Source organism: Lolium perenne, chromosome 4 (genome assembly GCF_019359855.2).
Source record: "Lolium perenne isolate Kyuss_39 chromosome 4, Kyuss_2.0, whole genome shotgun sequence".
Lineage (NCBI taxonomy): Eukaryota > Viridiplantae > Streptophyta > Magnoliopsida > Poales > Poaceae > Lolium > Lolium perenne.
The window spans coordinates 77,300,749-77,311,586 of record NC_067247.2 but is presented as its reverse complement, the minus strand read 5'-3'; the positions used below and the strand labels follow the sequence as shown (position 1 = coordinate 77,311,586).

Below are 10,838 nucleotides of genomic sequence, written 5' to 3'. Positions count from 1 at the left end.
TTTTGCCCAGATTCATGACAGCAAGAAAACAGTTTCTGCGCAGTAATCCAAATCTAGTATTGACTTTACTATCAAAGACTTTACTTGGCACAACAAAACATAAAACTAAGATAAGGAGAGGTTGCTACAGTAGTAAACAACTTCCAAGACACAAATATAAAACAAAGTACTGTAGCAAAATAACACATGGGTTATCTCCCAAGAAGTTCTTTCTTTATAGCCATTAAGATGGGCTCAGCAGTTTTGGTGATGCACTCACAAGAAATAGTATTTGAAGCAAAAGAGAGCATCAAGAGGCAAATTCAAAACACATTTAAGTCTAACATGCTTCCTATGAAAAGGAATCTTGTACACAAATAAATTCATGAAGAGCAAAATGATAAGATCAGGAAGATAAAACAAGTGTAGCTTCAAAAATTTCGGCACATAGAGAGGCATTTTAGTAACATGAAAATTTCTACAACCATATTTTCCTCTCTCATAATAGCTTTCAGTAGTGTCATGAGCAAACTCAACAATATAACTATCACATAAAGCATTCTTATCATGAGTCTCATGCATAAAATTATTACTACTCTCAACATAAGCATAATCAATTTTATTAGTAATAGCGGGAGCAAATTCAACAAAGTAGCTATCATTATTATTCTCATCATCAAATATAGGAGGCATATTGTAATCATAATCAAATTTATCCTCCATAACAGGTGGCAACAAAAGACTACTATCATTATAATCATCATAAATAGGAGGTAAAGAATCATCAAAGTAAATTTCCTCCTCAATTCTTGGGGGACTAAAAAGATCATGCTCATCAAAACCAGCTTCCCCAAGCTTAGAATTTTCCATAGCATTAGCAACAATAGTGTTCAAAGCATTTTATCAATAACATTCCCATTAGCATGCATATAAAGTTCCATGGGTTTTTTAATTTTCTCTTCAAACACATCATGTCCTAATTCAAGATAAAGTTCATAAAGATCTCTCATATTTTTGTTGTTTTCCATTATGCCTTACTAGTGTAAACAAGAAACAAAAAGATGCAATTGCAGGATCTAAAGGAAATAGCTTCGAGTACTTACAAGGCGCCGGAAAATAGCTTAGTAGCCGAGATCCGGAGTGTGAGTACCTTTTACCTTTCCTCCCCGGCAACGGCGCTAGAAAATAGCTTGATGTCTACGCCCCCTCCTTTTCCTGTAGACAGTGTTGGGCCTCCAAGAGCAGAGGTTTGTAGAACAGCAGCAAGTTTTCCCTTAAGTGGATCACCCAAGGTTTATCGAACTCAGGGAGGAAGAGGTCAAAGATATCCCTCTTATGCAACCCTGCAACCACAAAGCAAGAAGTCTCTTGTGTCCCCAACACACCTAATAGGTGCACTAGTTCGGCGAAGAGATAGTGAAATACATGTGGTATGAATATATATGAGCAGTAGCAATGGTGCCAGAAAATAACTTGCTGGCGTGTAGTTGATGGTGGTAGTATTGCAGCAGTAGTAACGCAGTAAAACAGTAAACAAGCAGCGATAGCAGTATTTAGGAACAAGGCCTAGGGATTACACTTTCACTAGTGGACACTCTCAACATTGATCGCATAATAAATAACTCTTTCTCATATGTGCTACATACACTCTTTTGTTGGATGATGAACACATTACGTAGGATTACACGAACCCTCAATGCCGGAGTTAACAAGCTCCACAATTCAATGTTCATATTTAAATAACCTTAGAGCATAATAGATCATTGCAAAATAAACCAAGAACTAACATAGTGCACACACTGTCCATATTACACTATGAAGGAGGAATAGATCACATCAATACTATCATAATGATAATTAACTCCACAATCTACAAGAGATCATGATCATAGCCTACGACAAGAACCACATGGTGCACACACTAGTCACCTTTACACCATGCAGGAGGAATAGACTACTTTAATAACATCACATGAGTAGCACACAACTAGTAGCGATACAAAGCTCATATGAATCTCAATCATGTAAAGCAGCTCATGAGATCATTGTATTGAAGTACATAGGAGAGAGATTAACCACATAGCTACCGGTACAGCCCCGAGCCTCGATGGAGAACTACTCCCTCCTCATGGGAGCAGCTGCGGTGATGAAGATGGCGGTGGTGTTGATGGAGAAGCCTTCCGGGGGCACTTCCCCGTCCCGGCGGCGTGCCGGAACAGAGACTCCTGTCCCCCAGATCTTGGCTTCGCGATGGCGGCGGCTCTGGAAGATTTTCTCTGGTTTCGTCGATCGTCTCAGGGTTTTCGCGACGGAGGCTTTAAATAGGCGGAAGGGCAAGGTCGGTGGACTTCTGGGGGGCCCACACTATAGGGCGGCGCGGCCCCCCCTCTGGCCGCGCCAGGGTGTAGTGTGGGGCCCCCAGGGCTTCCCTCTGGCGGCTCTCGGGTGTTCTGGATGCTTCCGGGCAAAATAGGAACCTGGGCGTTGATTTCGTCCGATTCCGAGAATATTTCGTTACTAGGATTTCTGAAACCAAAAACAGCAGAAAACAGGAACTGGCACTGCGGCATCTTGTTAATAGGTTAGTTCCAGAAAATGCACGAATATGACATAAAGTGTGCATAAAACATGTAGATATCATCAATAATGTGGCATGGAACATAAGAAATTATCGATACGTCGGAGACGTATCAGTGCGCCACTTCTAGCATTCTATGGCTAGGCCTTTTCCTAGTAGTGTGCGGCGTGGCGAGGGACGAAAGCGTAGCGAAGAGGGTAGGTAGCGCGGCGAGGGGAAGAGATCATGGTGGGAAGGCGATGTGAGCTCGGCTCCTAGGAGGGGAGCTTCATGGTGGAGCAGAGAGGGCTTGTGGGCAACCTGAGCGAAGTGGGGGTGGGCGATGTGTGGGATATGTTCGGTGTGGTGTGGACTACAGGGTGAGAGAAACAAGAGGACTGTTTTGCAAAAAGTGCACTTCCGGCACTTTTTTTCAAATTGGATGAGTATTAATTTAGTATTTTGGATGTTCATTTTTTTTATATAAACTTGGTTAAACTTTGAAGATGTTGACTTTCGACTAAACTTATATATCTTATATTTTAGAATGGAGGGAGTAGAAGGAAAACTTGTATACATAATTTCAAAAGTGATATTTTTGGCGGGGGGGGGGGAGGGAGGGGGGTTACATGTTCAAAATCATGTACTCCCTCTTATTCATACTAATTGTCCCTAATATGGATGTATCTAGGCACATTCTAATTTTAGATATCCATACTAGTGACAAGTAATATGAACTAGAGAGAGTCAAAAGTTTATGATTTATGATGGGAAGTAAATTTATTTTAGTGGAAACTTTTCATGTTCAGCTTTGCTCTAGTAGACTCAAACTGCACAAATGCATGTAAATTCATACCTTCACGTGTGGTTAACATTTTTATTTTGCGAAACATGTAACAACGGCAGACGCTTACAAATACGTATATATACTCACTTATATGGGTGCAAGCATGCCAAAAAAAACTGATCTAATAGATATGCTTTTATAAGATACCAAAATATCAATCCCGAGGTATAATCTTTGGTGGGCTGTGGATGTTACTACTCTTCTAACCATCACACGATAACCATCACACGATATGTTAGTTGTCGTGTCGATGTTACTCCTTCCGTCCCAGAAAGATTGTCTGGGATTTGGCAAAACTTGAATGTATATTGATACAGATTGTGCGGGATCAGCCAAAACTTGAATGTACTCCCTTCTTTTCAAAATATGTTGCATATAAGGTTTAGTTAAAGTCAAACTTCGGAAAGTTTTTATCATCTATATTAATAAAAATATAAACATATACAACCGACGAATACTATTTTTTAAATTGTCATGAAATATATTTTCATATTATATGCATTTGTCATAGTGGATCTTTTCTATTATTATCTATATTTTGGTTTAAAGTTTGCACAGTTTAACTTGCACGAAAAATAATGCGCAACATAAAATAGGCAGGAGGGAGTATATACAACAATTCTTCCAGCCGTGGCATGTCAAATACTTTACCTCTAATGAAAACCAACAAAACAATGACATTTATGTAACTAGCAAATAATTAATGGCACAAACCAAATTACTCCGTAGTGTAAATTCCCAAATCTAATCGATAAAAAGTGTTCTAGTTAAGTGGACTGACGCGGGCTCGTGCTCGTGGCGTTTCGATTGATGGAATCGACAATCCGGAGGATCTGCTCGAGCGCGCTCTTGTCCTTGAGGATGCCGGTGTGCGACACCTTGGGCAGCTCCACCACCTCGATGATCTGCGCCGGCGAGTCGGACCAGGCCTTGATCGGCCCCACGAGGCTGGCCAGGTTCACCGTCCCGTCACCGTCGCCGTACACCACCTTGACAGGCCCCGCGTCGAACCCTTCCTCCCCGAACACGAGGCTCTCCACCGTGTCGACGCCGGTGCCCACGAGGCACGTGACCGGCACGCCGGGCTCCGGCAGGGCCTCGCCGAGCGGCCGCGTCCGCGCCCGGTAGGGCTCCACGCCCTCGGCGAACCCGATGTCCTGCAGGAACTGCGTGACGTTCTTGGCGGAGTAGGTCCGGTTGTGGCGCTCCGAGACGACGAGCGTGGTGTTGCCGAAGACCTTGGGCGTGGGCAGCAGCCAGAGGTTGCTCTCGGAGCTGCGCTGCTCTGCGCGGATGAGCGACGCGTCCACGAACGGCACGCCGAGGGTGTTCCCGGACGCGAAGGTGAGCATCACCTGCACCGACCCGCCCCACGGCGCCGAGAGCGTGACCAGGCGCTTGACGTGCGCGGCGCGCCAGGGGAGCGGCGCGCGCGCCAGCAGCTGCAGCGCGTACAGCCCGCCGAGGCTGTGCGCCAGGAGGATCGCCGGCCTGCCGCCGTTCGCCGCGCAGGCGGATTCCACTAGCAGCCGGAGGCGGTCCAGGTACGCGCTGCCCACCTGCGACGGGTGCCCCGGCGCGGCCAGGCCGTAGCGGAAGTCGTACGGCGCGCCGAAGAGGGTGTGCCCCTCCTCGTACCCCGCCGTCTCCAGCGTGCTCGCCAGGGTGTCCATGTACCCTGTCAGGAGCCTGCACGTCAATTTGCCTTGTCACGCCATTGTCATTGCAACACCTGCACATTACCATGAACAGAAAAGAGAGAACTTTGTGAATTGGTGAGGTGCGTACTTGAGGGTTGGGTCGAGGTAGCGGAGGGTGGAGGTGGATCCGAAGTCGGAGACCCTGGTCTCGACGCCGGGCGCGTTGCGGTAGTCGTCGGCGTCGCGGTCGTAGTAGAGCATCATCCGCTCGGCGAAGCAGCGGGTGAGGGGCGCGAGCAGGACGGACGGGTCGAACCACAGGCGGAACCACCCGCCGCGCCCGCGCACGGGCGGCCACAACCGGCACGTCAGGCTCGACGGCTTGTAGTCGTCCGTGAGCCGCGCCTCCAGCTGGTTGCCGCCGGAGCCCGGGATGAGTATCACCGGGTGCAGCAGCTGCCCGCCGCCCGCCGACGAGGCGCAGCATGAGCTCAGCGACAGCATGACCATGACCGCGGAAAGCAGCACGACCGCACGTAGCTGATTTCTCTCCATGGGTAGTGCTTCCATATGCATGATTAACTCTTGATTTTCTTGTTTGTTTGTCTCTTTGTGTGGTGATCCTTGTATTGAACTTTCCGGACAAGTGATGCTGTCTGGATCAACTGGAGCCGCTCAAAACGGCATACAGGCACCCAGCTCGTACGGTGGAAGTGGTAGTTACGTCGTCCTTCCAGCAGTGGTTACTCTCAGCTGCGCTGTGTGATTCGCGTGTAACCAACCATGCTTAATTAGGACCCCGGTAACGTAGCTGTAAAACAACGTTGTTGTGGGAACTTGCTCAACCCTCTAGGGGTGGCATATCTCATATATATATAGGGGTAAGGCGTACATATACACGTATAATACAAAGGCAGCTATACAAAGTCTAACACCCCCCCTCAATCTCAACTCACTCCTGAAGTAGCATGAAGGTTGAGATTGCGCCTACAGACCTCAAACATGGGTAAAGATAGAGGCTTGGTGAAGATGTCCGCAAGTTGATCCTTTGATGAGATGAACTTGATTTGTAGTAGCTTCTTCGAGACACGTTCCCTCACAAAATGAAAATCAATTTCTATGTGCTTGGTCCGTGCATGAAACACCGGATTAGATGAAAGAAACATGGCACCGATGTTGTCGCACCAAAGGACCGGTGGACGAGGTTGAGAGACACCCAATTCCTGAAGAAGGGACTCAACCCATATGAGCTCAGCAGTTGCATCGGCAACAGCCTTATATTCGGCTTTCATCGTGCTCGCGAGAAACAAAGTTGGCTTGCTTGCGTGCTCTCCGTGCGATCAAATTAGGACCTAGGAACACAAAGATAACCCCCGTGGATCGCCTGTCGTCTGGACACCCAGCCCAATCAGCATCAGAGAACGCAGACAGAACACCTGATGAACTAGCCCGGAGATGAAGACCAAACGAGGACGTGTGACTGACATAACGCAAGATGCGTTTGACAGCAGACCAATGCATATCAGTAGGAGCATGTAAATACTGGCACACTCGGTTGACAGCATAGGACAAGTCCGGACGTGTGATGGTCAGATACTGCAAGCCACCAACAATACTGCAATACTCCGTGGCATCCTCAGAAGATAGGAGAACACCATCAGTGGCTGAAAGCTTGTCCGTAGAAGACATGGGCGTGGGCGACATCTTACACTTGAGCATACCAGCACGGCGCAAGAGATCCAGAGAATACTTCTTCTGAGTGAGAGCCAGACCCGTAGACTGATGAGCAACCTCAATACCCAAGAAGAAGTGCAATTGACCCAAATCTTTGACAGCAAAATCAGCACCAAGAGCAGAAATGAGAGCAGTAGCAGCTGTCGGTGAGGAACTGACCAAGATAATATCATCGACATAGACCAGTAGGTACATAGTCACACGAGGTCGCTGAAACAGAAACAGCGATGTGTCGGCCTTCGAGGGGATGAAGCCATGAGTATGAAGAGCAGAAGCCAGGCGAGCGTGCCAAGCACGCGGTGCTTGCTTCAATCCATACAGAGCCTTAGTCAGTCGACACAGATGATGTGGCTGATCAGGACTAACAAATCCTGGGGGCTGCCGCATGTAGACTTCTTCCTCAAGAAGACCATGAAGGAATGCATTCTGAACATCCAGCTGTCGAAGACACCAACCGCGGGAGACTGCCAAAGACAGGAGGAGCCGAATGGTTGTAGGCTTGATAACGGGACTGAAGGTGTCCTCATAGTCAAGCCCATGACGCTGTTTGAATCCCTTGGCAACAAGACGAGCTTTGTAGCGCTCGATAGAGCCGTCAGCATGTTTCTTCACTTTGAATACCCACTTCGAGTCAATGACGTTGACACATGGGGGAGGAGGAACAAGCGTCCAGGTCTCATTCTGAAGAAGAGCCTGATACTCCTGCTCCATAGCAGCCCGCCAATGAGGAATGGTCATAGCGGCTTGATAACTGCGAGGTTCAGCAGTGGGATCATCCACAACATGAGCCATGCAGGCTGCCAGCCATGCAACAGTGCCGTCGGTGCGCTCCTTAGGGCAAACAATGCCACTGCGACTGCGCGTATGAGGTCGCGAGGCAGCAGGTACAGGTGGAGGCGGGGCTGCTGGTGGTGGAGACGCTGCTGATGAAGGCGACGGCGAGGCAGGCGAGGCCGACCCAGGCGTAGTGGGCGGCGACGAATGCTGGGCGGACCTGGGCGAAGCAGGGGGAGTCGCCACCCGAGGCGGCGTCGAGGGCGACGAGGGCCCAGGCCCAGGCGAGCACGGCCCGGGCGATGGGGAGGCGGAGCGGGCCAGCGCGACACCGGCTGGACACGTGCGCGCGGACGCCGTAGGCGTGCTGTGTGAGGAAGCACCAGGGGGCGATGGCGCCATGACGGGCGCGGGACCCGGGGCATGCACATGCATGGCCGGATCGACGTGCGGCACCGGGGATGCAGCGCAGTCGGGAAGAAGCTCCAGGCGTGCTCCGCGACCAATACCTGCACCATGATTAGGCAACAACACAGGCGCATATGCAACATCTTCAAATTGGCCAGGCAGAATGGAGGATGAATGCATGAGTGTATCGCTAGTGGATGGTTGTGGCATGGTAGAAAATGGGAAGACATTCTCATCAAAAACAACATCTCGTGATATGTAGACACGATTAGTCGGTACATGAAGGCACTTGTAGCCTTTGTGAAGAGAACTATACCCAAGGAATACACATTTTTTAGATCGAAACTCAAGTTTGCGACTATTGTAGGTGCGAAGGTGAGGCCAACAAGCACACCCAAAAACCTTGAGAAATGTGTAGTCAGGAATTTCATGCAAGAGAAGCTCAATGGGGGTTTTCATATGAAGCACTCGTGTAGGTAGACGGTTAATAAGAAAGCATGCAGTAGCAAATGCATCACTCCAAAACCGAAAAGGTACAGAGGCATGAGCAAGAAGAGTAAGCCCAGTCTCAACTATGTGACGATGTTTACGCTCAACGGCACCGTTCTGCTGATGTGTATGTGGGCATGAGACACGATGAGAAACTCCAAGCTTGCTAAAGAATGTGTTGAGGTTGCGATACTCGCCCCCCCAATCAGACTGAACATGAATAATCTTATGCTGGAGAAGTCGTTCAACATGCTTTTGAAACTGAACAAATATATCAAACACATCAGATTTGCGCTTAATGAGATAAAGCCAAGTAAAGCGACTATAAGCATCAATGAAACTCACATAATAGTTGTGACCACTAACAGAGGTTTGGGCAGGACCCCATACATCTGAAAACACAATCTCAAGAGGACTCTTTACTTCTCTAGTAGAGGAAACAAATGGTAGCTGATGACTCTTGCCTTGTTGACAGGCATCACACACACCTAACTCTTTATTGCTAGACTCTAGTGGCAGCTCATGACGGTGGAGAATATGGCGCACTATGGGAGTGGCAGGATGACCAAGGCGAGAGTGCCACTGTGATGATGATACTCGAATCCCGCTGAAGACACGAGAGAGAGTAGGATCCTCCAGGCGGTACAACCCTTGGCTGAGGCGACCACTAAGCAGAACGTCCCGGGTGGCTCGATCCTTAATAAGAAGATCAAACGGGTGAAATTCACATAGGACATTATTATCAAGAGTGAGTTTTGGAACAGATAACAAATTACGAGTGACCGAGGGAACCCGTAAAACATTGCGAAGATGAAGCTGTCTACTAGGAAGACTAGTCAAAAGAGATGCTTGGCCAATATGAGAGATGGGAATACCTGCGCCATTGGCGGTGTGAACCTTATCGGTACCATAGTAGGGCTGGTGGGTGGTAAGCTTTTGAAGCTCACTCGTCAGATGGTCGGTGGCGCCAGTATCCATGTACCACGCAGGATCGATGGGGTAGGACGGAGTGGACCCCTGGACATGCTCCTTGCCCTTAGTCGCGGCAAAGGCAGCAGGGGCGACAGGGGGAGGGCCAAAGTCGGCGAGCTGAGCCTGACGTTCATTGCCCTGCCCATTGTTGCCGATGCCCAGAAAACTGCGCTGAAAACGGCGGTGGCACTTGGAGGCGAGGTGCCCCGGACGTCCGCACAGCTGACAGACGCGAGTGTCGCCGGCGCGCCCGCCACCCGTGGTCGGTGCAGGGGGTGGGGCGGGTTTGGCCGCCGGCGGGGGCGCCGAGCCAGCGCCGGGAGGTGCAGGCGGACGCTGGCCACGGTTGGCCCAGTGCGCCGCGGACTGGTCGGTGATGACACCAGCGGCGCGACGGGCCTCGACACGCTGCTCCGTGAACATGAGGCGCGAGTAAAGCTCGTGGGGAGGCAGCGGCGTCGTGGCGCCATTGACTGCTTCCGCCAGGTTGTCGTAGTCGGAGTCGAGCCCTTGGATGATGAAGCAGGCGAACTCCTCATCGCGGAGTGGCTGACCAAGCGAGGCAAGCGTATCCGCCACCACCTTGATCTTGTTGAAGTAGGTGGAGGCAGAGGAGTCGAGCTTCTTGATTTCACCGAGCTGCCGACGAAGGGCCATGGTGCGGGAGGTGGAGACGTTGGCGAACGCGTGCTCCAGCGTCGTCCATGCGTCCCTGGAGGTGGCGGCAAAGAGGACAAGGCCAGCGACTCCCTCACCTAGGGAGCCCTGGATGGCGGAGAGGATCGCCTGGTCCTGCTGAACCCAAACGCGGTGGTCTGGATTGATGGCGGGGCCTTGCACGGTCATGATCACCTGAGGAGGACATGGAAGAGAACCATCAACATACCCAAGAAGCTCATGGCTGCGGAGCAGCGGCAACACCTTAGCACGCCAGAACAAATAGTTGTCCGGGGTTAGCCGGATGGTGATCTGGTTGGCGAAGTGAAACGGCGCCGCCGGTACCGCGGCCGACCCCGGTGCAGCCGTGGCGTACACGGTAGGCGCGACAGCGGGGGCCGGCGCCAAGGGCGCGGGCATGGGTGGAGGAGGCTGCATCCCGGGCGAGGCCGAGGCAGCGGAGCCCCCCGACGCCGTCGGCACGACGGAGAGGGCAGTTGTGGCGACCCCCGTGTCCAACATCGGGAGGGCGGTGGCGGGTGAACCCGCTGTGGCGGATGTTCCCGCTGTGGCGGCGCCGAGAGACGCCGTGGAGGCCGCAGACGAGGCGGCGAGAAGAGTGGCCGCGGCAACGGTGCTCGGCGGCGGAGGCGGTGCCGAGTACATGGAGCCAACGGCGGTGGTGCCGAAGAACTGCGGCGCCTGGGGAGCAAGCGGGGACGGAGGCGCGTTGAGGAGGGCAGCGAGCGATGCGGGAAGAAGCCCGGAGCTCGTGGTGCCC

The 10,838-nt window shown here is 51.0% G+C and overlaps 1 protein-coding gene across 1 annotated transcript; it reads right to left on the bottom strand.

Moving 5' to 3' along the window:
* Positions 1-4,037: 4,037 nt before the first annotated feature.
* Positions 4,038-5,776, bottom strand: LOC127293031 (lecithin-cholesterol acyltransferase-like 1). Its single transcript, XM_051322581.1, has 2 exons — positions 5,172-5,776; positions 4,038-5,072 (listed from the first exon to the last, which is right to left on the bottom strand). Exons 1-2 carry the CDS (start codon positions 5,597-5,599, stop codon positions 4,151-4,153), a joined length of 1,350 nt encoding a protein of 449 aa, XP_051178541.1. The 5' UTR covers positions 5,600-5,776; the 3' UTR covers positions 4,038-4,150.
* Positions 5,777-10,838: the final 5,062 nt, after the last annotated feature.